At 41.4% G+C, this 27116-nt stretch overlaps 1 protein-coding gene across 15 annotated transcripts in view; it reads right to left on the minus strand.

Moving 5' to 3' along the window:
- The window catches only part of ITPR1 (inositol 1,4,5-trisphosphate receptor type 1), a 183644-nt gene that overhangs the window by 112677 nt on the left and 43851 nt on the right, over positions 1-27116 (minus strand). For 10 of the 15 annotated variants that reach the window (XM_055806271.1, XM_055806270.1, XM_055806273.1 and 7 more), the window contains 10 exons: positions 15052-15167; positions 11468-11554; positions 9676-9834; positions 8330-8428; positions 7789-7872; positions 7553-7699; positions 6111-6206; positions 4618-4662; positions 1513-1667; positions 146-245 (listed from right to left, as the gene is read on the minus strand). In XM_055806271.1, the coding sequence (XP_055662246.1) occupies positions 146-245; positions 1513-1667; positions 4618-4662; positions 6111-6206; positions 7553-7699; positions 7789-7872; positions 8330-8428; positions 9676-9834; positions 11468-11554; positions 15052-15167 (1088 nt within the window). Of the gene's footprint in view, positions 1-145; positions 246-1512; positions 1668-4617; positions 4663-6110; positions 6207-7552; positions 7700-7788; positions 7873-8329; positions 8429-9675; positions 9835-11467; positions 11555-15051; positions 15168-27116 lie in introns of those variants that run through there. The other 5 variants (XM_055806274.1, XM_055806280.1, XM_055806281.1 and 2 more) reach the window with 2 other exon arrangements.

The raw sequence follows: 27116 nt of genomic DNA on the forward strand, positions 1-27116 counted from the left end.
TAATATTTTGCGTAGGCACTATTCATTACTGTTAAACTGCTTGACAAATCCAGTAGTCTCAAGGGACTGGAGTTCTCCTGGCAACACCACTTCTGTGAAAGTACAGGAACCAAAGGATGTGCTTACACAAAGTAAAAGCACTTACTTTAAGCATCACAGGCTTCTCCTCTTCTTTATCAATAGGGATGTTGGTGCTGTGAACCCAGGTGTTAGTGCAAAGGTGCCTAAGTCTGACGTAAGAGTTCCTGAAAGAAAGTCAAAAGTTTCAAAGCATGAGTCAGTTTCCCAGACGGGAAATGTTCACATTGTTCGAATTGCAAGATGTTGGCAGGAGCAAGTGGGAAAAAAGTGTCATCTTTATCCATGCTGCATACCATAACAGGAATAAGACTCTCTTTATTTCATTCTATAAATTCACCTTAGGAAGTCTTATATAACAAAATCGATTCTGCTGTAAACAGGACTGTATCTATATTTTGTTGCTGTAACTCAGCTGCTGCTCAGTAACAAATTAAGCCTCTTCAAGTCCTCTCATTTCCACATGCTACACTGTATCAGAGCTGTCAGCTTCCTCCCTTACCTTTCTGTTTTTCAGCCTGTAACTCCCCGATACCTATTCCATTTCCTAAACTGAGATTTTTTTTGACTCTTCGTACAGCTAGTCAATGTTGTGCAAACAATGAAGGTCCATTAAGATACCAGAACAGGAGACCAGTATCCAGCAACTTTCTCTAGCAGAACTCCTACAGGGACAGCTGTTTCCAGACTGTCTTCTCAGGTATTTCAGGCAATGACACTATTTTGCACAGACCACGTCTTTGGTAAAATGTGTCAAACCAGAGTATGATGAGCATCTTAGTCCAGGCTAAGAAACAGCCTCTCAGCTGCAGCACAACCCCCTCTTGCCACACAACCATGGCAGCCCAAAGGACAGGAAAGGCAGCCAGGACAGCTGCTTTTAGTGGCCACATTAACTTGTGCTAACTTACAAGTATCTGATGATTTAGAGAGTTGGTTTAAGTAAATGAAACAAATCTGCTGTGGTTTCTTGGTGGGAAGAGACAGCAAAAAGCCTGCAAGCAGACTGTGAATCACTGAAGGGTTCAGCATGTTTCAAGAAGTACCATAGGAACAGTACAGGACACGTAAACAACAGAAAACACCATGCTAAATACTTGATGTTAAATCCCAGCTAAGATAATACAGACAGGTCATGGGACTGCCTTGATCGGACAGTCAAGGCTTTTAGTCCCAGGTTGTTCAGTGGGAAGGAATTCTCTTCATCTCAATTTTCCCACCTGTAAAATGGTGTTCTGTTACTTATAGCTCAATAGTAAAGTACTTCAGTGAAGCTTCAGGCACTTGTGAATATTTCTACATTAACTTGAGGAAGAAACTTAATTCCAAAGGATAAAAGAAAAACAGTGGAAGACAGCTTTACCTTAAAAAAAAACAACTAAAAAATCAAACTACAAAGCAGACAGTCAGTTCTAATAGTATGCTTAGCTGTACCTGGGGACAAGGCTGTCTCCTCCTCGCAAGGTGGTAGGGTCCAACTCAAAGATGGAGGAGATATCATTCCCTTCAGGGACAGACACCAGAGAGTAAGCCATCTTCTCCTGAGCACTGTGCAAGCCTCTTCTGGAGGCATCCTGCTCAGGGTCCAGCTGCGGAAGAAGTCCCATCACACACAGTCAGACCAAGCCCCACAGACCCACCTGCCTAGTGTTACATAGGTGTGCCCTCTGATGTGCAGACATGACTCTGAACCACTCCAAGTACTAGTTAAGACAGCTGGGCTTCAGGACGCCAGTAAAACTGACAAATAGCTGCTCCTGACAACCATTTATTTGCTTTCCCTGGTGTTAATAACTTCTGAGTATTTCCGGATCACAAACACAATGAATCCTAAACCACAGAGGTTATGTCCTGCAGACAGCATCAGAAGAGTCTCAGAATCCTCCAGCCATTCACCCCACAGCACACTAGGAACTCTGACAAGTTTCAGATGACCCACGCCTGCTAAGATCCCCACCCCTGACACTACCAGCTCTTGAAATGTATTTGAAATATTGCAATTATCACCCTAATAAAGCAGTTATGTGAGCTGCAAATGTGAAAATCAGCAGCAAAAATGGGACTCTCATCTATCAGTCACAGCCAAACAAAACAAAAAGCTAATCAAGAAGTTAGATGTCTTGCTGTTAACGCTAGAGCTTATGATGCACACAAGCACATGTTCAAAGACCATAGCATCAGAAGTATCTTTCTTTCCAAGGTGCCAGCAAATTACCAGCCTCCTTTAGCAAAGTAAAGGTACTAGCATCAACTGATTAAAACCCTGGAGTTTCAGATGAAAGGACAAAAGGGTAGGGGAAAAAAAAACCTAGGAAAAAGGAGCAGCAACTTTCTCTAAACCCTTTTACTACAGAGATACCAGTTATCACTAGACAATGAAAAAGTGGCTGTCTGACAACACAGGAACCAGCTGTCCATGTATAAACATCTGAATCCAAGAGGTACTTTTCAGAGCAATCAAGACCCAATTTACCAGCTTCTGTGTGATCGTGGCACCAACGGAAGGTAGACACCCAAAGCAGTCAGCACTCAAGTACCTGTTTTTCAAAGTCCTGGTGTAAGTCATTGCAATTCTTAAACATATGGTGACAGTATCTACTGGTGCTTGTACCTCAGGATACTCTGTAGTTAGCACATTTGCAGTCAATGAACTTGGCTGTAAAGTAGTGACATTTAAGGTCTGACTTTGCACTTGGGAACAGGCAGGCAGGTGTATGGAACAGAAACACACACTGGGAGTGTGCTTTCAAGATAAGGAGGAACTATAGACTGAGAGACCATCTGGAAGCTTTACACCGGGAGAAATTTGCTCACTTGGAATGAATTCTCCACACTTCTGCTGTCTCCTTCATCCCCACAGTAAGGCAGCACCTCTGTATTCACAATTTGTAGTTCAGGAGACAACAGGTCAGTTACTGAAACCGTGGCAAAGCGGAAAATGAGTAGTAAATCAGAAAGTAGGAAATGGGGCCATTTAGTGAGAACTAAACCTTAAACCCTGAAGCTGATGACAGCAGTCCCCTTTAACTCTGAAAGGTACTAGCTGGCATCTCACCCATGCCCATTTCAATCCTGTTCTTGTACAGCTCACCAAGGCATAAGAAAAAATCAACAACAAAACACAGAGCTGTGCAAGTAAACCTGACGTCTTGCAGGCAGCTCACATTTGGATCAAGGTGAAGTTTGGATAAAGTTGGGTAAAGCAGCCTACACGATCCTGTCACTACTGAATGTTAAACGATGCAGTAATTTTGTGTCGGAAATGAATTATGTGCTCCTGATCCTATTCTTTATGGTCTATTTTTGCCACCTAGTGGTAAAGAGGCAGAGCAGGGAAAGTCAGTACAACTCTGAAGCCAGCGTGTTATTATTACTGCACTTACCAGGAGACCTCAGCATATCACCAGTAGGATGGATGCCTATGTAAGACCTCAACACTGATCAACTTTCAAAAAGTTAAGCCAACAAAACAATTCAGTGTTGGGTTACCCTTCCCCAAACAATAGCTTTGTGGGATCTTTTTGTTCATTTTTTCAGGATGTTTACTGAAGTCAAGCTGTCAGAAGATCAGTGTTTGCTGCCAAATACCACCAGGAACTAATCAGGATAACAGCTCAATATCTGGGGGCAAGGGTAAGCATTTTAATGGCCAGGCTATAATGAGAAATCCTTTTAGAAGGAAAAATCCACCCTGCAGGACTCCAAAGCCTCACTGTGCATTCATCTTCTCAAAATTTGAGTAGTAGTTCTTTTTCATATCCAAATGGAACACATCTTCCATAATACAGCATAAATGACCAAGAAAGCTGCGTAAGAATACAGTCAAATCCAAATGAAAAAACATAATGCACAACGGAAAGTGCTGTTCCACTTTTATCTGTTTTCAAGTACGGAAGCAATGCTGCTTCCTTCAACACCAAAGAGAAGCTTCTATTAATACAAAGCATCAGTACACTCAATCTTTGACACAGCGTTTACCGAAAACCACACAGACTGGCTTTCAGAGGAAAAATCAGAAGAATGGCACTGAAATATTTCTCACCCTGCCAATCTTGCTCTCTAGACCCTTTATCCTGGCTTTCCTGTGACAAGCTAAAATGACAATGGGAATTAATTTCTTGAACAGGGAGGTCAGACGACTGACTGGCACAGCACCACGAGCATTCTGTTAGGAACACTTGCCGTCTGGTGTCACCTTGAAGAACTTGCTTTTCAGACCTATTCAAGAGCATGCTTCAAGGAAGAAAGGTTTAAGAAATAGGAAGACAGAAAAAGAGATGCTACAAAGGGGGGAGGCGAGGGGGTCCAGGTAATGTACAAATTTGGTTTCAAATGCATTGCTCATCTGTAAAGTCTAATCCAGTTTCCAACACCCACTCTTCTGGACAGGCCTTAAAAGACTTCCCATCATTCTCAGTTTTTTAGTTTCTTCACTAGCAACAAAGCCTGGACCATCTATGCACCGGCCAGGTAACCACCCGGGGCCTGTGTCAAGCCCTCCTCAATTAGGGGCAAGATCATACTCTTGCCTATACTTACTGAGGATTGACACTCCAGGTCATCTTCCTCATAGTCAGGGTTTACCTGATGGAACAGAATCACAGGCACGTCAAAACTCTAACAGAGCTGGAAGTGGGAAAAAACCTCAGCATGGTCTAAACTTACTTGGTTTAAAAAAAAAAAAACAACAACCAAAAACTACCAGACATGCAGAACAAATATACTGTGCAAACCAATTCACTTCTAATCAGGCATCTGCCTGTCCATGAATTAAGCAGTTAAGTAACCTGCAAATAGGCAGAGAGATTTATCTTATTCAGGATAATCACTAAAGGGGCAAGAGGGGTAAAGAGTTACCAAGTCACAGTTGTTTTGGGGGTTTTGGGGTGTTTGTTTCTTTGTTAGTTTTTTTGTTTTGTTTTTTTTTTTTTTAATCCCAAGTGGAATTCCCATCTAGAAATTACTGGCTTGGCAGAAATCTTTTAGAACAAACACTATTCTAACTGTGGGTCAGGTTAGCAATCTCCTCTGGTATATTTTTGCATGATGTAAGACCATGGTTTGGTTTTGGCTGATTAGCAAACCCAAGATTTACTGGAAAAGCTCTATACTGGATCACTACTGAAAAGGATTTGCAAACGTGCATGTGACAAAAAGCTGTTGTTTCTCCAATCTGCTTATTAGAACAAAATAAAATGGGATATTTATATATCTGGATATCTGGACTTTCCTACTGAAGCTCTGAGGTCAATCACATGGGCCAAGACAGCCCCTCTACGCACTCTTAGATCCAGGACAGCTTTTACTTACTGAGGTTTGTGTAATGGCATGTTGATATATCCATGCTTTCAAGTAAATAAAAGTAATTTTAATAAGCATTTACAAGTACTAAGCAGCAAAACTCACAAAATTATAACCCTTAGACTTTTTTTTCTTTTTTTTACTAAACCATTTTGAAATCTTATTTCAACAGGGGAAAGATGTCCACTCTGGAGAGAGGAAAAGACTTATTTCTTTTGTGCTTGGGCAGTTAAGCATTATCTGCAGTTCTTACTAGAGTAGTATAAAGTCTAACTGCATTTTCATTTCATACTTAGTTCTACAATCCCACTCAGAAATCAATGAATCAAGAGAAATTAACAACAGTTAAATTCATTTTCCCCTGAAGGCTCTCAGCCGTTTACAATTTATTTATCTATTAATAAATTCATCTTAATTCTACTGTCCACATGACAGGATACTATTTGTTGTCTACTCTTTGCAGGAGAAGAGTTACTGCCTGTAGAAGTCATACAAATGGTGACGTAAGCTGAAGATCACCCCTGTACCATGGCATCCCTTCAAGTCTCTCTCATCTTGCTTTCTGTATTTAGCCATCTACTTTGGTATAAATACCAAGGACCCAAACACCACTCTCCTCCCCTCCCCTGTATCTATTTTTAGGGCAGGAAATGAAAGATAATCAGAAGGTGCAAAAGGAAGAAAATAATGTGCAAGGAAAAGCAGAGCTCCTCAGCAAGCCGAACACCTACCTCTGCTGCTAGGTAGTGTCCAGTTGCAAGATGCTTGAACCTGAAAAGGCTATTCCAGTACCCCGCGCCCCCACGACAAGGATCATGCTGCACCACCTACAAGGAAAGGGAAACCACATTTACACTGTACGTCAGTGACCTCCCTTTCAAACCCAGCATTTACCGTATTTCATGTACAGGTAAGAGGACACAGACAAGGAGCTCCAGAAAAGATGAAACAACCTTCCCTGTGTGAGCAACACACAGTACAGTAAATATTTTGAGCTGGCTACAATTATTTCACTTCAACCACTTCTGAATGATGGCAGGAACAGTATGGTGCAAGCTGACAGAGCAGTCATTTAAGAAGGTGCTCTAGATGTGCATGGGTTGTTAGGTCTTGATAAACTTCCTAAAGAAATGCAACAAACCCTTTCCCTTTCTGGTATAACCAACTTCTGACTTTCTTAAAGTGAAGGAGGGAAGACACCTGGAAATTCTTCAAATGCAACGGTGCTGCACAAACAAGTAAGATTGTTCTATTTACTCTCTAACTTCTCCCTTGGCAAGCAGAGCCTCTGGTGATCGGTTACTTCCTACCAGCTACCCTGTGGGTACACCTGCTGCCTTTGGGAAAGCTCAGCACAGCTGGCCTGTGCCTTTCAGGGAAGGGCTACCTTACCCTGCCTCACACCTACCAGGCCCTAACAGCACACACATGGACAGTTACCACAGAAGCTACTGGTATCTAGTAACATCTCAAAGTAATGTTAATTACAGGCACGCTTTCAAGGCAAATATGGGAGAAGCTGTATATCAAAGCAGGTACTTCTGCAAAGAGAATATGAAAAACACCTATCCACCATTACAATGAATTTTATGAATCTCACATGCAGTTTGCATAACATATACTTAAAATCATAAAGCAAGTCTAATAATACTAATAGATGAAAGACATTTTAAGAAGCCAGTGATGGCCAAGATGTTACTGTATATAAAAGCCAAGTAAAGGAAAAAAAAAAATAGTTCAGACAAGCAATGCACAGAGACCAGTGAAGGGTTGCAATCTCCTGTCCAATGAGGATATGCATAATCACGTTATTCCACACCAAAAATAGAGTGTTCAGTACACTCAGCAGGACAGCTGAAATTATTAGCTGGTGTTAAACTTTAGTAATGGTAAGAAAATTACTTCATAGATGCTCTTCTGTCCCCTTTTTCTGAATTATCAAGAACCTGAACTTGAAAGCTATCTCCTGCACCATTAGATATCACAACTCCGTTTTGATTCTGCACAAAAAGCACAGGAAGTACAGGCATTTTAAGATTAAACTTCTAACACCAGGAAGACTATTACCTAAAAAAAGAAATCCTGTACACTGTTTTTAAAAAGTACACTGTTATTAAAGAGAAGCAGTAACCATTCCTACAAAGCCACCCCCAGCCAGGGTTACAATTCTTACCTCTACTTCCCACAGGGCTTTTGAACTGGTTGCAGATGTGGCCGACTGCCTCCCTGTTGTTCTCAGGAAGACATGCTGCTTCTTCCTGTGCTCATCGCACGTCAGAAACTTCTCCTGTTCTGCGTGAAAGAGTCTCACCACATCTCCCTGTCAGAGCCCAGACAGCATGATCAGTGCTGATATTGCCCATCAGTGAACCAGTTACAAGCAAGTGGAGTCTGGGTTTTGAGTCTTACCCCTTTGAGAATATCATCTTTGTTATCACTCCATTTCATGAAGAGGACTATTTTCCAGCTTGTATTGCAATTCACAGAGTTGACCTAAAAGGAGAACTACAACCATTAGTCCCACTGTCTTGTGCCTGTACAAGATACTACCATGAACTACTGCCTTACTTTTTAGGGAATTTTCAACATAATACTGTGATCTCTCTTGCATTACTCTAGAGAAGGAAAGCCCTTTCTGTATTTACTCCAGAACAACTACAGAGCTGACTTGCTAGGAAGTCATTTGCTGCTCCTTTTGATTTTCAAGGAAAACCTTGGGTTTAGCCATTCAAGCAAGAGACATCAAATTCAGACCTCTGTCCGGTGCCCAACAGACATGAGAAAAGCCCGCTAGCTCTATTAAGCTGCTGATTAATAAGGTAACCATTCTTAAACAATGCCGCAGATACCAACCAGCTTGCTGATTTTCATTAAAGTCAGTCCAAGCAGCTAGGCTGAAACATACAGAGGGGTTTGTACAGCTGCTCCAGCTGTGTCCGTCTGCCCTCACCTCATTGCATCCCGGATTATCAACAAGCTGATGACTACTGGCGTGGAGAGGCTGGCCAGCGTTGACAGGATTCAGGACTACTTTGTCTCCAATGACAACCTGTAGATAAGTGCAGCATCAGATAGAAATTTGCACCCTGAGAAAGCTTTTTTTGCCTTCTTTTTTCAATGGGAATGATGGGAGGAAATCACCTTCTTGCAGTTCAAAGAGATGCCACCGAGTATAAAAACCAGGTTTCTCTTTGCTTCAGAATTTAGCTCACTGCACTCAGTCACTCAAAAACCCAACACCCTATACTATTGGACTCAGAGGCTTGCAGAAGGAACACAGACTGCAATTCTGGTAGCTAACCTATCTGCTGCTTTCCATGAACTTGTTTCACTGGTTAACATTTAACAAATAATTCCTGTAGCAGAAAGGTCAGTCAAAAATCATCCTCCTACAAAGATGCACTTTCATTTGTAAAATCAGATTCTTGACCAGGCTGGCAAGACAAATGCACTCTTATGGACAGTAAAGGTCCTGTTCTTCCCTTCCTCTAGGGCAAAGCCTTAAACTAAAAAGCCTCCTCTCTATTGAATAGAACTCTTCTTAGTGATAAATTGTCTGAGAATTGGTGTGATTACAAAGCACTTAATGGCCATTAAGACTGCACTACCCTGTGCTTTGGCTTTACTTTATGTGTGTGCCTGTAGAAAAGGAACAGTCACGTCAGAACACACGGGGCTAGTCTACAGGATAAACTATTCCTGCTTGATAGTCTGCTGTGTTTAGGTGCCAAACATATACCTGGACTGTACCACGGAGCACAATGAAGCTTACTACCTCCTGGTTTTAGGCAGATAGTATACTCAGGTGACTCAGATTTTGTAAAAAAGAGATTAAGAGATTAAAATGCTAACGCATTTAATTCAGAACCCATTATTTCCCAGATCTCCCATGAATGGGAGCATTTAATCTCGTAACAACCTCATTCCTCATATGCAAAATGAAAATGAATTTTGATTCCAAACTGACAACATTGAAAACCAAGACGCTAATTATTTGTTCCAAATCTACTGAAGCAACTCAACATTTCCTACCATTTTGAATTGGACAGCAATTGTGAAAGGCTAGCGTAATTAGGTCCCTTATTCCCTCCAACGTTAAATCACTTCATGTTTCCAAAATACAAGTTACCATAGCAAATTTTCCTCCCCCTCATGACAGCATAGGAAAAAGGTTGTTCATGCATCATCACGCACTGAAAGATCTGTGCATTTCATTAATTGCAAGACAGGCTTCCTGAAACAACCTTTGCCAAGCTGTGCACAAAGCAGTACGTGAAGATATTCCTTAGGACTTACACTGTCTCCAATGGAACGCAGTTTGTAGAAGGGCTGTATGTAGAACCAGGAACCTTCATTTCCAGCTTCATCTAACGTCACCCTCATAGCATTCTTCTCTAGCAGAGCTGGAAGCCTCTTATTTACTGTTAAGTATTTGTTACTTTTTAAGTGAAGCAGCTAGAATAAGAATTAGAGTTCAGTTCTAAGAATGCTCATTTTTCCTCCCCTCAATAAATAGCCAGTGTGCATAAGATAACCACAGTACTACATAGGGATTATAGTAAAAACTAAATTACATAAAGATACTGATGAATTCAGGCACAGTGTCACTTACTCTTCTTTCAGTATAGATACAATCCTACAGCACTAAACATCTCCAGATAATCCAATTGGCCGCTTCTCCAGCTAACAATAAACACTTAGAAATGCCCTCGTCAAAAACCCAGGATCAAAAGTTGTAAAATGCTGAGGACTAAGTTACTTTCCCTGGTAAGAGGGGGGTGGTGAGAAGTAAAGCTGCTCCTGTCTTGCCTGTTCTGTCTCATTTAACAGAAAATGTGACTGCTTCTCTGAAGACTCTCCTCAAAGTCCCATTCTTCAGCCCCCCGCTGTGTGCCACCCTTCGGTCTGCACTCCCTCAGCAGGAATGTGTGAGCTGCAGCAGGTCATCTGCCAGCTCCCGACCTACCAGCTCCAACCAATTGTTGCTAGTTTCCAGTAAATTTAGCAGACAAGTACTTTTGTACAGAAAGCCACTTTTTGACGCCTTTTAACTACCACAAATACTCATAGAACAGATGGGAGTTATGGGAAAATACGGGCAAAAACTTACCGCTGCTCTTACTAGTGTGGATATTTGTAGTACAATCACAAATGGGTATAATTTTTCTTCCTTCATGATTACAAGTAGATTATTTTTTTTTCCTTTTTAATGCCTCAGGCACTCAGACCAATAGTGCACTTAATTAAACCAAGGCAGGCACATCCCTGCCCTTCTTCCACCAGGTTGCTCCAAATCCTGCAACTGCTTGCAAGGGCAGCCAAGCCATTTCTCCTTGCAAAACGGAAGCCCAGCCTCCCGGTGCTGCTAGCCACCCCCACCCCCCACCCCCAGCCCCACCCCGCTGCCCGGTACCATGTCAGCACAATAAAATAAAAATCATCAGTACAGAAATTTCTTCATCTAAGGCTCAAAATGCTGAGGCAACTATCCCTATTTCTGAAGTGCTGAGACTCTCTACTTAGTGGAAGCAGGTATGCTTGGTTTCAGGGTGAACCCACATCAGCTGCATATTGTCTTCGCCATTTATTAAAGACTTGTCTTTTTTAATTATGCAGTTATTGTACTTTCTATTTTTCTTGGGTTTGATGCATGGGGTTTTTTTTCTCTTTTCACTCCCTCGGACTTAGCATATCCTTTGCTTCAATGGACTGCAATTACTTATATGGCTTGATTTTCCTTCTCTGGATTAGTTTACTAGTTGATGTGTCAACATTTGATTGTGAGAGACCGTATTTGGCATTGTACAGTGCCTGTACCATCTTCCAAATGGCCAACTCTAATGAATCTTTCAAGAAGTATTTCTGAGGAAAGTCATCATATGGTGACTTCAAAAAAAAAAAAAAAGTACAATTAACCCATAATAAGAAAGTGACTCCATCATAGCTATACACCCAGTTCTTGCTTTACAGGATCCCACTTCAGGACACTGTCATACCTTGCAAAACTAGACCCTTCTCCATGAATTCACACTGAGCAGGAGAGTTTGAGCAAAATCCTATACAGCTTGCAAAGATGCTCACAGCCTACCTGGATAACATTGCCATACTGGATGACTGTTCCCAGCAGCTTTCTGTTTTCAGTTTCATTCTGTTTCTTTTCCAAATCTGCTGCATGCTGAAATTAAAGGAGAACAATTCAATTGCTGAGTGTTTTATAAAAAGAGCAGCAAAACACCCAAGGTTCTTTAAGGTTATTTCAAAGAACTGGAAAAACAGCAAGCATCTGAAACAGTGTCGTTTCCTCTTCCCAACTTTCAACAGCGTAATTTCCAATTCATTTTCTCAGGTGTTTAGGAAGATAGACACACACCAATTAAGCAACCCATGGTTTGGGTAAAACATGACAGTTTTGGAACAAAACATAAGGTGAGAAGCTCAGATAAATAGAAGAGAAGCCATGAGAAGACAATATGACACCTGCGGGGGGAAGGTGGGTGACAACACAAGCCAGGAAGCCTATATTCCTTTCTACCGACTTCTATACAAATTGAGTTGACCTTCCCTTTGGTTCTTTATTTTACTTTGCCAACACAGGCCCCAACTCTGCTACAGCCTGTGTTTTTATGGTGATTCAATCATCTTTACTGCACAGCAGGATTATTTAGAAGACACTTACAAATGCCCACGGCAGCTCTGAATACACGAGTTCCCAACTTCCCAGAGCCACAGAGCCTGCACTCCACGGGGCTGAAGGATACTCTACCAGCTGTGAAAATGCAGCTGTGCATTTCTGTATCACACTAACATGGTAATAAAAGGGAAAACACTTGCAAAATTGAATGATCATAGCAATACGTTGTTCTATTTAACAATTTGTAACTTAGTCTCTTGCACTTTGTTTTCTTTTATAAGAAATGAGCTATTTTGCCCAGGCTGTTTTTAAACTATTTCATTTGGTGAAGAAATTCTCCCTCACTTTACATAAGAGATCCCTCCACAACCCCCTTTAAAAAAAATTAAATAAAAATCTCTGCTTGCTTTAACTGATACCTGGTGGTAGAGAGTAATTTAAAACTAGACTTTTTAGAAAGCTAAGCAGCAAGGTTTACAGTTTGATACTCAGATCTCAAGGACTATGGTAGGTCCAGTTTTCTCTTGGAGGAGAAGAAAAATGCCCAGAGTTCCTAACTGTAGTAAGGTGAAGTACTAGTAACAGAGGACAAAGGTGAAGTACTGCAAAGGAAAAGCTATCTGTACACTGTTATAAAATTTCATCATCTTCAGCTTACAAAAAAAGTGCTATTTTTAGAAGTTGTGTTAGGTATGACAGCTGGCTCTTGCTCCAGGAGAACTTGGAATAAAGCTGCTCATTCAAACTCAAAAATATATTCAAGAATACAATGCAGCATAATTTTCTCTGTATTATTAAAAGACAACTTTTTTTGCTTGATTTCAAAGTGTTCTGTTGAGAAAGGATTTCTTCAAGACACTCAGGCCCTCTCAACTATCAACAGCAATCACAGAAGACAGGACTTCACTATCTGCACTGGATTGGGTGCCCCATTTATGATAAAGAAAATAGCGTATTCTGTGAAAATATGCTAAGACTTTGGATGCATTTCAAAAGCATGCACCAAAACTGACAATCATTCAAGAAGAAAGAATCATTTTCTCTGGCCACTAGATGTCAGCTTCTCAACCAGCGCTGACTCTTGATACCAAAGGAAGACAAGTGTCCCAGATTTTAAATCCCTTAAATGGCATTAACTTAAAATAACCTGACCTCAGCATTGAGTGCTCCACAGCAGACAATAAATTCCACCAGCAGACAAAAAGAAGCCAAAAAAGGCAAGTGATGATGAATATACCTCACATCACCAATTTCATTAGAAATTATATGCACTGATAAAGAAATCTAATCACGGGCAGAGCTAACAGTTGAATGCACATGTTTCAGGGCACAGCCCCCCAATACACATCATGCAAAATGCAGGGTTTTACAGTGTATTCCATGTGCCAGCAAGTGGAAAAGATGACACATGTAGCCATATGACTGCCAGAAAAAAAAGTTTTGACATATGAGTGATATACATGGGACCAAACTATTTCAAAGCCATGCATCAGCCTCAGGTCACTCAATCCTAATTTGGCACATGCTGCATAAAGGATTAGCCTTTATGTCAAAGTGATGTATATTAATGAACCTCCAATAAAATTGTAAAGTACTCAAATCCTTTCACCAAATTAAGCAAGCAGTTCATGCATGGTGGTACATTTCTGTACAAACATCACTCAGCTGGGGCTAAATACTGGAAAAATCTAATCCTCTATTTCCATAGGGACCCCGGCACAAAATGGTAAAGTGTCAGACGAATAGGAACAGGTCCCAAACACCTGAACTGGCCTGTACTGAGGAAAGAGAAGACAGCTCTAAATGACAGTTATCATAAAAAAGGGCAATTACAAACTATTTTTCTCTTATGTGACGCAGTACTTAGACCACACTTTCTGTTGAAATCCTTGAACTCACATACATAACCTGTGGGCAGAAGCTCTCCCCTTCCCTTGTACACCAGAAAATGAAACCCAGAATCCCCCATTACTTAAAGCTCGCTGGCACAGTCTACTGTCTGCTTATCACTAAAGGGGCAGCAGAAAGGTGGCACAAGTGAGGAGGGACCTTTGGCTGCAACCAGTACCAAAATAGCTTTCTCCTTGCCAAGTTAATACTTCTAGGTTATAAAATTATGTTTTCAGAAGCAAAATGAGTCAAACAGTCAGCCTTTGTGAAACGCAGGAGCAAGGCAGCCATATGGCAATCAGCAAATGACACTCTCCTACAGGGCCATTTTGTATTTCAGTCTACAATGAGCTTAATATAGGCTTAAAGAAACTAAAAATATTTAGAATTGTAATTTTGACATCAAGTACTCCAGCTATGTAATTTTAACATAAACATGGAGTTTATTTAACTCTAAAGTCAACAGATGGTATTTAAGTTAAGTTGGCTTTTTTTTTTTTAACATAGGAACTCTAAAAACAGCAATCAACTGCCTTACTGGGTTTTCATCTGCTGAATGTCAACATTTTAGTTAGAAATTATTAAATACTGCAAGCTAATAAGGAAGGAGAGGCTGTCTGGCCTTATAATTACTCATAATTACCCATCAACCTTCACATGTATTAACAGCAGCTATGTTTGCTTGAAGAATCCCATTAGATTTATCAAACCAGTAGCTCAGATGGCATCTACCAGCACAGCTAATGCCTGTGACTTCTCATGTTGGGTTGCGAAGTCTGAGACTCCTCTACTCTGTGTAGCTGTTTGAAAGGTCCCATTTTTATGCTGTTACCATCCAAAATGCCCACGTACAGCACTGCTACAGTTAGCATGGGTTAATGACAAAAACTTAAATGGCTACCACAACTCTAACCCAGTATCTTACATGGCGGCATTGGGAAACACAGCCCTTGAACAGCACGTTGTCATAAATCAAAGGATGTTTAAAGAGTCAGATCTCAGTAAATGTCTCAAAAGGAGTCTTGCATACCGATTTCTATCTACTTTCTCAGTGTCTCCTGGTCAACTGTGTCAAATTGATTGGAAATACTTATTTAAAGCAGTATGGATGGGTGTTGATGATCAAAAGGAGCCTAAACACAAATACTTACATGTAGTTTATTGAGTAACACTGCATCTGTTGTGCTGTTAGCTCCTGGCTTTGCTGCTTTCCAGAACTGCTTTTGAGCAGAGTACCGGTTCATGGGACACAGTTTGAACAGGCAATCTATAAGAACAAGAACAAACAGAAAGATTGCTTCAACCATTCGTAATTATCTGGATTTTTGCTGCTAACATTGTCCAAATATTCCAGCAGCAAGGAAAGGTTTATAAACAAATTCCAAAAAGCTCTTGATCAGACAAATGCTTTTTTGAGTAACAAGAATGCTGCCCCATGAAAGATAAAAATTAACTGTTGCTGCCAAACATCTGATGCAAGACCAGAAAATTTATAACTTGTCCCAGTTAAATACGCTACCATGCTAAAATGGTAACACGTTTCAGTGCTTTCCCAGGCAGACAGACTCGTTTTACACACTCTCAGCCTCTGGTTTTTCTACTTTAGCAGGTATGCTACTTCACACAACTGATGTTAGGTTGGGGGGTTCGAGGTTGTTTTTTGTTTAGGTTTTAAATTAAATTTCTTCTATTGCCAGGGAAAATGAAGCACAAATACTTACAGAATCTCACCTAACAAACAGCAGCAGCATAAAATACCCCCAACAACAGCACACACAAGCACAGACATTCAAAGCATAGTTCGAGGTAACAGTAAACCTCCTCGGGGTATCAGGTTCTTTACCCAGTCCATCAACAGTTTGTTTAACATTCTGCCTGGCAAAAACCAGGAATTATAGCTCATTATTCTTATTAAAAATATATTTATATATTAAAGAGAGGCTAACTTATCAGTAATAAAATCAAATTAGCTGTGTTTACTATTTTTCCTCTTCTCTGTTGCTAAGCAACTGAACACCCCCCCCTGCCCCCCCCCCCCAAAAAAAAGCTATTCAAAGACAATGCCTAAAGTAGCAGCTAGAAGTTTAAACAAAGTGCCAAAAAAGCCAGAAGGCAGTTCCCAGGGTCTCTTTGGCAATGACATGGATGCGAGATTCCAGGTTTCTAACTCGCAGGGTATTTCTAAAGGCTGTTGGTGTACCCTCGCAGGCGAGCACTGCCGTGAGGGAAGCAGCAAGCGGCAGAGCCACAAGCTTGCAGGGGTTTTATCTTCACTGGCCAAAAAGCAGAGCTGCTTAGGGGCTACTTTGCTAACAGATGCATTGGAGGCATGTCAACCAACAAGGGAAAAACCCCACACTGAAGACAACTCGTTTCAGCTCTGCCAGAGGTTGAAGCTGCCGAAGAGGCTGAGCCCTGCTGGAGACAGACCTTGACAACTTTACCTTGGGATGCCATTTGAGATGGATGCCTTCACGCTTCTCATTCCTTTCCTAAAGGAAAGACCCATTTGATGTCACTCTGCCTGCCTGTCTAATCCATCCTCAAAGCACCGTTACAGCACACCAGAAGGGTAAAGGTCTGTCTTCTAAACTAAATCCCCTTCGAATGGGGTGAAGCACCAGTAGCAGACTGTTGTTTGAGCTCAGTGAGCCACCAGCTGCCAAATGGGCCGGTCAGCGTGTCTCACACCACCACAGCAGTCCATGCAGGCTGCTGAGCTGGCGCCCAGTACACCATTAAGAGATACAGTGGGAGACGGCTAGGGCACTGGAGACCTTTAACGGAGTGATGCATACTTGAGAAGGAGAGAAAAGAGCTGAGGGTTTGTGGAAGGAGATGTAACTGCATCTATCCAGAAACGCTCACCTCTACTTTGACACTACCAGCTTACAGCTTCTGAACAAACAAGGGAAGTGGAAAGGAAAGTGGAAAACAAAAGCGCAAACCACACTTTCCAGGTTTGCTCTCTTCAACGTATTTTTAATTTACATAAAGATGATTCACAGAGATTGACAGCACCGAACAGATTCAAAAAGCCACTGCAGGCTGCCACTTTTAAGCTAAGACTATGCATTGTAAGCAACACACCAGTTATAAAATTTTCTATTTTTGCTTAAACCATCAATTCACACAATGACAGCAATTAACACACAGAACTGCATAGAAGAATTAATTGTATGCTACATTTAGTCACAGTGCAAGTGTACTTTCTTCCATCCCTTTCAGTAAAGAAAGTTGTCAAGTTAGGCTTAACTTCTAAATTGTTAACTGCAAGCAACCCCCTCTGTCCCCTGCAGCACGGGGGAGGGGTCTACAAGCATTCAACCTTGTCCAATGCAAGAAGGGTATATATTAGGTTTTCGTCCTAGTTACAAAGCTACTTATCTAAAACAAACAATGAGAAGTACCCAACTTTTCTTTTTTGTTCTTTGTATTTGTTCTATGAAATCTGTTTCTTAAGTGGTTGAGGAATTAAACTTAGCCTTATTCATCTCAACATCACCACCAGAGGCTGGTTAGTAGCAAATGTATTTTGCCATGGGTCAAGCTACATGAACTTTATGGCCAGAAGACTTTTAGACCTCCAGAGGGCTTACATGTTTACAAAAATGAATGTGCATGGATGGGCTAGCCGAATACCATCATGGTCGGCAATCCACAGTAGCGATGACTGTGTAAGACAAACCAACGGCTTCTTGTCAGACACTATACTTAGGGAGGTTAGGTCTGTTTCTAACAGATCCAAAATGAAGCCAAAGCAGCTGAAACAACCAGCTCTGATCATGGATTCAAGCAGCTTCAGCCACATTGGAAAGGTGATAAAGCTACTACTGCAACATAATTGCATCTTATTATACACTGTTGAATATTAATCATGAAGGAATGCACTTCGTTTTGAGATCTTGATGATACAGAGTGAAAAATGGCAGAATTGCACACTAAGTGTAAAAATAAAATACTACGTAACTGCTGATGAAATGATGACACATCAAGCCTGAACCCTGAACAAAGGTCCTGCAGGAAAAAGTGACTGCATAATTGTGTACCTCCCCATCATGCGCACGGATGATGAATGATTGCTACATGGACATGTATTAAATGTGCATTTCAATGCTTCCAAGCTAAATCCTGTTCTTCCGTCAGCAATTGCTTTGCATCTAATAAAGTGGACTAAGAAAGACCATAATTGCACCATGTGATACATTAACGCTCTCACTGTTTGGACATTTTAGATCCCCACATGGGCCCCTGCCACCTGCAGCTCACAGAAATACTGTCAGCAATGTCTGGTTATCCTCTGCATGTACCAGCCTCACAGAGGAACAGCTAAAATCAAGGACACTGGAAACACTCAGAAATTCCATGTTCCAAAGTATTCTGGTGTTCAATGAAGAGAGAAACCTGCCAGCAACATTACTCCAACCCCAATTCCTTCCACCCCATTCTTTTTATTTTCTCTTATCCTTTTTCCATTCCCTTCTCTTGTACTAGACCTTGTTCCTCTCCTCCCCAGTCCAAACTTCCAACCTTTCCTGCCAGTCCAAGCCCCACCAGCCAGATTCTCTGCTTCTACCCTGCTTACATCCCCCCAACAACTGAGTAATCCAATGTGCAGGTCTCCACCTAATACTCGAGGAGCGATTGCCCAGACAATCCTCATCTCCCAAGGTTTCACAGCTTCATCATCCAAATCATTTTACACTCCCAAAGCATAAAGAACCAGAACTTTATAAAGAAAAGGATGGGCTTTTTAGGATGGGCTATTTGCCTGAACCATCAACATAGTATCACGCCAATTACTTTTTAGTAATTGAGATCTTTCTTTAAAAACATCTAGGAGAAGCACGTGGCAAAAAAATAAAAATAAAAATTTTTAAAAATTAGCCAGAACAACAAAACTTATAAACATCAGGCTGGAAAATGCATCCCCTAATGGAAACTTTCAGTCAACCTTGAGCCTCTGCAGTGCTTCTACCTCCGTCCCATAGTGAACAAGAACTGCATTGTGTAGGGGCAAGTGGCAATCATATGGTCAGTCCCTTGAAAGGGGTAGCAGCATCTGGGCTCACAGATGCAGGACCCAATTTAATAAAGGGACCATCACTGTTCACATGCCACCACCCTTTCAACAAGCCCCCTCCAGTGCTGCCCCGTGACGGCCATAGGAATTTAAAGTAGCATTTAGGTAATGCATTAGTAAGATTGCTATAAAATATAATGCAAGACTTATCCAAAATTGCAAATACCCACTAACTTCAGAGGCTGGAATGATTTGGAGAAGTGAGCAGAGTATTTCAGAGCCCACCCAAGATAGAGTCACCTTATTTCACATCAAGTTGCCCAGAAATACACGACTCAAACACATCTATGCAATTCCACTCCTCCCTTCAGAGGGTTTTCCCACCACTTGGTGCATTAAGTGATCTTACTATGTTAATTCATTCTACCCTCAGTATACGAAGACAGCTCAGAAAGTAGCTAAACCAACACTGCCACAGCCAAAGCTCTCAGGGTTGCCTTTGCTGGCTGACAGCTGGACACCAGCCATTATTAACACTTACCCACTTTGCTACTTTCAGAGATCAGCTCAGAGCTGTTTTGAGCTGCAGCACACATTTTTTTTCTCACTCTGCTGTTCTCTAGCATGCTCCTTTCTAAATGATCTGGAAGTACTTCTAGATTCAGCCAGGCTGGTTGTGTAATACACCAGTCATACTTTCCAAATCTCCCCTGGCTATTTTAAGCATTTAGTAGAAGGTCTTCACCAATTTTTCTGCAGTTAGAGAAAGCAGGCATCAAATATTTCGTTGGCAACAGAAAGGTGTGTTGGTATTTCATTTCTTTAAACACTGAGCCAGACGTTACAAAATGCCAACTACAGAAAGGTAAGAGCTGAGGAAAAAAAAAAATATTCCCTCTCTCATAAATCATACTTCAGAGTACTTTCAGATGAGAGAAATCTATAAAAATGAAGATATTTAAATAAGTCACTTACAAAACCCACTGAATATTTAACACCAACACAGCTGTGTCTTCGTTACTTGAAAAAAAAAAAAAAACAAAACCACCAAACTCCTTTTTGCACAGCAATACTAAAATTAAAAGAAAATTAGCAATTCCCTGTTGAAATTTAGCAGTTTCTTTTCAGACTTTTCTATACTTAGATACCAGATATATCCCCAAGGCCAAAGCCTGCTCACAGTAGAGAATAAATACAAGGATAGTATATTTTTTTTATTTTAAATAAAAAAAAATAGCAGCAAAGATGATGAAGCGGTAGCATAACTGGCAATGATGGAAATATTGCAAATACAAGTTCTCAACTTTATAATTATCAAAGTTGCACAGCTTTAATACACTCACAAGGATGGTAATGCTCCACAGGATGAAGAGATTATTTATTTGAAGACAGAATGAAGACTCCTTTTGTGCTTAAGTGAAATATTTTCATGCAAGAGGCATGTAGAATAATACAAAATGCATATATTCAATCACAGGCAAGTTTCACCTCCTCAGAAGCCCTTTGATAACTACGTTGTCTATTTCTATACTTTTTCCTTCTAAGGTTTAAAATTAATACATGACAGCCTAAGAGGTTCAAAGAATGTAGAACAAAAGCGGCTACAGAAATGTGTTGATTACTAATCACTCCTGCATTTCCATAGAGAGGGAGAAAAAAACCTCAAACCTTATCTTACTGAAATTACTGTCTTTGTGATGAGAAGACGTCCTTTCATTTTCAATTTGCAGGGCACAAGCTTTGCTGGCAGCACAGCAACTCATTTCAAAACACTTATTTTGTCGGGACGCACTAACTGCTTGACCTGCTGTCCCAGCAGAGCCCCCTCCACACAGCTCCAGCAAGGCGAGCAGGGAAACAAACCCACACTGTGCACATTTAGCCCAGTGGGAGACAACGACCGAAATCAAATCTCTCAGTGCCAACAGCTCTGCCATGCCGCAAGTGGGGAAAAATTGTATTCCAAGCCCAAAGATCTTTTCACATTCACACATGCAACTCAATCATTCAGGATTCAAACACTGAACTAATTACATGACAAAATATATTAGAGGTTTCTGCTGCTGTGAAGTCTGTTACCTCCCCTTCTGCATCTTGCCTGTTTCAAGGGCTTTCAATGCTTTTCTTTTTAAAGCAGAATAAAGGAGGAAAGTCACCCTTGCAACCAACATTTTAAATGGAGAGCTTACATGATTTAGTATCTAAATATATTCTAATTTTTATGTTAAAATAACCACCCTCAGTTCATATCTACAAGACATGAGGGTAACCACCCTCTTGCCATTGTACTCATTTATGCACAGTTCTACCAATGGAAATCGCTACTTCGTTTTTTCAAGCTGTAACAACATAGGAAATAATGTAATTGTTATTAACTTAGAGCTCATGTATCAAACCAAACAAAGGGAGAAGACTGCAACAGTGATTTGAGAGTGAAAAATTATATACCTGAGAGCTGGACACTGAATATCAATGCCTACTACATCAACAGTATTCATTAACACAACATTAATTAAAAAGCAATGGCTTTTTGAACGTATGCATTAGCATATGACTCCACACAACATTTTTAATAACTTTGCAATAACAAATGCAGCATTTTAGATGTACTGAAATTTACCGTGGGGTAAGGCAATGAAAACTGGGCAAGGTAACCTTATCCCAATGAGAAAGAGCAAACACATGGCTCCTTACCTGCAGGGAAAATTACCTCTTGAGGCTCTGGACACACTGCCATGTCTCAGGGTGAATTAGGAAACAAAGCCCAGACAACTCAGAACACTGCAAGCCAACACCCTCTAAATCCCTCAAGATCACAATGGTAGCAGAAGTGCCCAAAACACTACCAAAAGACTAACATGAGAAATGCACCTTTGAGTAAACATCTTAGGTACCGAAACATTCAGAATACATCAGTGTTTGTTTTATATCTACATGTAACCTCTTTGGTCTCCTTCAGAAATAAAACTGCTACTCGAAAAGAGAGAAATATTTAGACACTGGATATACAGGCAGTTCCAAAAAGAAACATTTGCAGGAAAGACCAGATGCGTTTTTGATCTCTGGTACGAGCAGCGCTGAGTGAAGATGCTTCGTGAAAACATACAAGTCAGAAGGGAGAACAACACGTAGGAAGAAAAATAACAGAGATGCATTTATCTAAAACATATACCAGTTGACATCTATGGTGTCAGGTTAAAGAAAGCAGGAAAACTGGCAGCCTCCTTGTCGCTGAGCGGCATCACAATGGATAACATGTCCCTGGATGGGCGATACACATGACTACAAGAGATCTAGGAAGACAAAAACGACGCTGTGTTGCCTCAGAGAAAGCTGTTAAGGACAGTGAATGAATGCACCAGGTATCCCTTGAAAGCATTAAGGAACATGTCCGATTTATGGACACAAAGGGTAACTCAGACCAAGAGAAGCTACTTAAATATAATCTCAAGAACATTTAGAAGTCATGGCTCCTGGCTAGTAACAAATACAAGCCAGAAAAACCCTCTGAATGTTGAAAAGAGAGGAAAAAAAGAGAAGAAAAAACCCCAACCTTCAAGAGAAGAGTTCACAACTGTACACATTAATTCGAACTAACACAGGATCTCAATAAAGCTACTCATTTCAGTGAGAGTTTTTAGTGTCTTAGCTCATCTCCGCCTCTGGTCCAGCATGAAAAGAAATCCTGGACTGGAGGCAAACCTTTGCAAGAGGCAAGTCCAAAGGCCAACTCTTTCTCCCTCCTACAAGTACTGAAAATCAAGTTTTACATGCTACAAGGAGAAGTGTTTTTATTTTATATGAAGGGAATACAGTAAAAAAAAAATAATAAAATATGCATAACAGTTGCAGAAGCATTTTAAAGTAAACTTTTGTGGGGCTTTAGCCTTTGTTGCAGCCTTGAGAGCTGTAGTCTTAAATCAGGAAGCCATCCCCTATCTTCCTGCTAATAGTTTCCATGACAGATCTCCCTGCAAGGCACTAAAACACAAGTCTCAGAACATGAACCCTGGAATATTCTTCCTCAAAATCTTCAGGTCTTTTCAGTCTACCTCAGTAGCATTTTACCCCGGCAGTAAACCAAAGCGTACTCATCTGCTGGCCCCATTTCATTTTATTTTGACCGTATGGCCCTTGGATTTAATTTTCACATTTGCTTTTTCACTTGTTCCTGCTTTTCCGGAACGAAGTTCCTGCTCAGAACAGGTCAGGAAGCGGGGGCAGGAGGCTGGGAACGCTCGGACAGTCCGAGCACAGGAAGAACAAGAAAGATCAAATTTCAAACACCCTCTGAAAGCATCAATGTTGAGCAGTATGGAAAGAATACGGTTGTGCTATTCGGTGGAGCTGACAGAATTGAACAGCATAATAAAAGCCATTTCTATTTAAGAATGTTTTGCGTGCATGTGATAAGAAACGAGCCACCACCGCATCACGCAAAACAAAAGGCAAATTTTTCAGCGGTTCAATTTTCAGCTTTTAAATGCACTTGATTTAAAGAAAACCCACATTGCCAAAAAAGAAGAAGATATAGGGAGGTTAAATACATGGTAGTATTACTGAAGTCTAGGTGGGAGAACTCAAGAAATATCAAAACCAAATTCAATGCTTTATTTTTTCTTACACCAATCAAGCACTTGGGATGCCTTGCCTGAAATGCTTGTTTGTTTCTTTCCTTGTGCACTGAGTGCCATCATCCCAAACTCTGGCCCTGCTGCCTTCTGCAGAATCGCCAGTGCCGCAGGTTCACAGGACTGGCAGACCCTTAGCAAGCTTATTTGGTTCATCCCTCCCTCCGAGCAGCAGAATTAACTATGCCTGCTCCATTCCTGACATAACTCCTCAAGTCATCTATTCCGGCACTCCACTATTTCTGTACGTAACCTATTTATTTTTACAATTTAAGCCCGTGACTTGTTTCCCTATCTACATGGGCATGCAGAACAGAACTTCTCTCTCTTCCCACAGTATCCCCAGGCTCCTCTGTCCCTGTCCCACAGCTACTGAGAGGCAAGACTCATTGGTCTTGATCCTGACCATTACCCTCCTCTGGATTTTCTCTAGTTGGCTTATATCTTTCTGGAAGTATGAGGTGCAGTGCTAAACAAGATACTTTGCTTGAGGCTCTGCCAGGAAGTAAAATTGGAAAAAAATAATTACTATGTCTTTTGGCAATGCTTCTTTTTATATATTCCAAGGCAGCAATTGCACTTTTTGTAACAGCACAGCACCAATGACTCCTATTCAAACTGTGATTCCTGCAGTCCCCGGATCCTTCCCTACCGCACTGCCGCATATGCCCATCCTCCTCCTCCTCCCCGGATGCAGCCAACTAAAGTGCAGTCTTTGACATATGCCCCCACTGAACTGCGACGCTGTTTTTCAGGTCATTTCTTCAGTTTTCAAGGTAATTCTGAGTGAATTCTCAAGCCTTCTTCCCTGTGGAGCCTGCAGAGGACAGCCAGCTGTGAAAACCAGTTTGCAGCGGCGTGGGAACAGACACCTAGTGCCACACTGGCAGTAGCAGACAGCATCTATAAGGCATGTGCTGCCGCAGATGTTCAGACTTCCAGTAAACCAGCTATAGATGGACTTGAGCAGCACTACTGGAAGACCTCAGCAAAGCAAAGATAATTGCAGAAAAACCCAGACCTGCCTTAATTATAGGAAATACCACCCTGGAGTTGAAGAGAGCAACTGCTCTCATGTTCACAGTCATGCTGCTGAACTGTGCTGTGCTCCCAGGCAAACCAAGTAAAGCACCAGCATCCACATCTGTTTTCTGAGCCTGAAAGCTTTGTTCCTTGCTTTCTTTTCCTAGGCTTGGCTCGAGTCTTTCACCTCACTTACTGAGGCCCTCTCACTACTTTAAACAGTCACCATCCTTTTGGCAGGGGACCAGAGATGCTCTTGCTGAAGCCTATCGAATGATGCTACTCAATCTGTCCAAGCTCACTCCATCGCTGTACGCCACTTCCCCTCTCAGGAACAGTGCACAAAAGACTCCAACAAATCATGCAGCTAATTAAAATTTGGCTGAGTCCTCTGTAACGCGGTCTTAGCACTGAAGATCACACTCTGGTTATCATTTTAAGAAGCAAATTATGCAGACAAGGTATATGTATGTGCTGTAAACACAAGCGCTGCCATATATTGCCTCTGCTGAGATTGTCTGCAGCAGCACGCCAGTGTGCTACAGCAGGGAATAAAACACTTCATGCACTTCTAAAGCGCAATATTCGAGTTTGACAGCGCTGAAGAGTTAAGCTATGCCAGCACTGCTGCTGAAACGCAATCTATAGCTTTAGAGATCAAAAATTAAAGTGGAAAATAGTCCCTAAACTAGTAAAACAGCCCCTTCCAGGCACAGCTTAAGAGCACTGTGTTACCAAATAAGGCACGAGAGCTGGAAGCCAAGGCAGCACAGCCCCGTGCACTCACACAGCCAGACAGCTGGAGAACAGACATGTGAACACGCCAGCTTCACTGGACCGGATTGCAAATGGGAAGAACAAATGTTCAGCGACCATGAGCGGAAGCAGAGCCTGCCAGGAAAGGCCTGAAGGCATTTATCCCAGCCGGCAGGAGCCGACAGCACATTCTTACTGGAGTTTGGGGTTGGTGGTTGTTTTTTCTTTTTTTTGTTTTTTTGCAATGCAATGCCATCACTCTAAATAGGCAACAGAATCACCATATATTATGTCTGGAAGGAGACGCTGGTGGGGCACTTATCAACACCTGAAGTGCTCAGCACCTGAGTGCAGCGAGCATGCAAAAACAAAAATCCAGATCCTAAAAACGCACTGTGGATGCTGGACTGACACACATTTCACCCTGCCATACAAAGCTGCCAGTGTGCTACTAGATGAGGACAAGCACAACAGTGGAGTTGCTGAAGAAAATACTAAGGGATGTTTCATACAGGCTCCAAGAGTAAGCCTCTTGCAGAAACAAACACTCTGTGTTAACTCGGTGTCTATTTTCCAATGGACATAGCAGCTTCTAGGACTCCTCAGTTTATCACAACTGATTCTGTCTCTGGAGAATAAGTTGTAAGAGCCTGTGACAGGAACAACAAAACTTCATATAATAAATCAAGGAGTTAAAACATACCTGTAAAGGAAACCATCATTTTCACTTCTTTAACTTCTTGTCCAAGTGTTAAACAAACAGACCAAGAAGTTTGTGCAGAAGTGCTGTAATTTCACATGACAACGCCTGCCTTCTTTCCCTTGAGACAAAAACCCTTGAAACAAAAAGCAACCAAAAAAACCCTGTTATGCCAATACCACAGTAAGAATGTGCAAGCGATGGACCTCAAGGCTTCTTATCTCTCCATCAGAGCCACTGCACCAGCCAAAGAAGGAGCTCCCCGGCCCCACGCTCTCAGGTGTTCTGCTTTTGCAGTACTTGGCTTTGTGATTTGCACCCCCTCCCCACAGCCCTCACACCAGCACTCTACCAAGTAGCATCCACCTGTGCCTTCAATCCTGAATGCTGCTTGCACCTAAGCCAATTTACCTTCAAGAACAATATTCACCAGCCACTGAATTTCAAAGCCTATTAACTGTTGCCTTCTCACAGTGTGCGTGAATCAACAGATCCATTCATTTCAGTCCCCTCTCCTGCCAGCTGCAAAAGATGAGCAAATCTGTACATCAGTGTGGCATCTGACAGTCACAGCTGGAAGGCCTTCACAGCAATGCATAATCAAGGGGGGAAAAGTGATGCTTAAACCTTTACCTAACTATCACTACAGCACTAATCAAGTTCTTCCTTAACACTAAGACTCATCCATATTCCCAGCCTTTAACTGATTCTTGTGAAGGAACTGTAACAAAGTCCTGGAACCACAACAGCAATGCACCAAGGCATTCACATTGCCAACAGAAGCACCAAGGCGGCCCATATATTACCATCTCACCCTCAAGGCACAGCCATTGCCACGACAACATACATCCCTACCTGTATGTGTTTCTGAAAAATATAGAGAAAATACACGTATTCGAACCACCTAGTGCTACACACATTTTTAAAGTTTCCTTTTCCAAAAAAGAACAATAATTAGGTATTTTCCATGTTTTAAGCCACCTTTCAAGATGTCTAATTGACATAATGATAACACATCAATCAGTGTGGAAGAAAGCAGGATTCAAATGTGACGGATGGGCTGGTGAGAGCTATTAAATAACA

Source organism: Falco peregrinus, chromosome 5 (genome assembly GCF_023634155.1).
Source record: "Falco peregrinus isolate bFalPer1 chromosome 5, bFalPer1.pri, whole genome shotgun sequence".
Classification (NCBI taxonomy): Eukaryota; Metazoa; Chordata; class Aves; order Falconiformes; family Falconidae; genus Falco; species Falco peregrinus.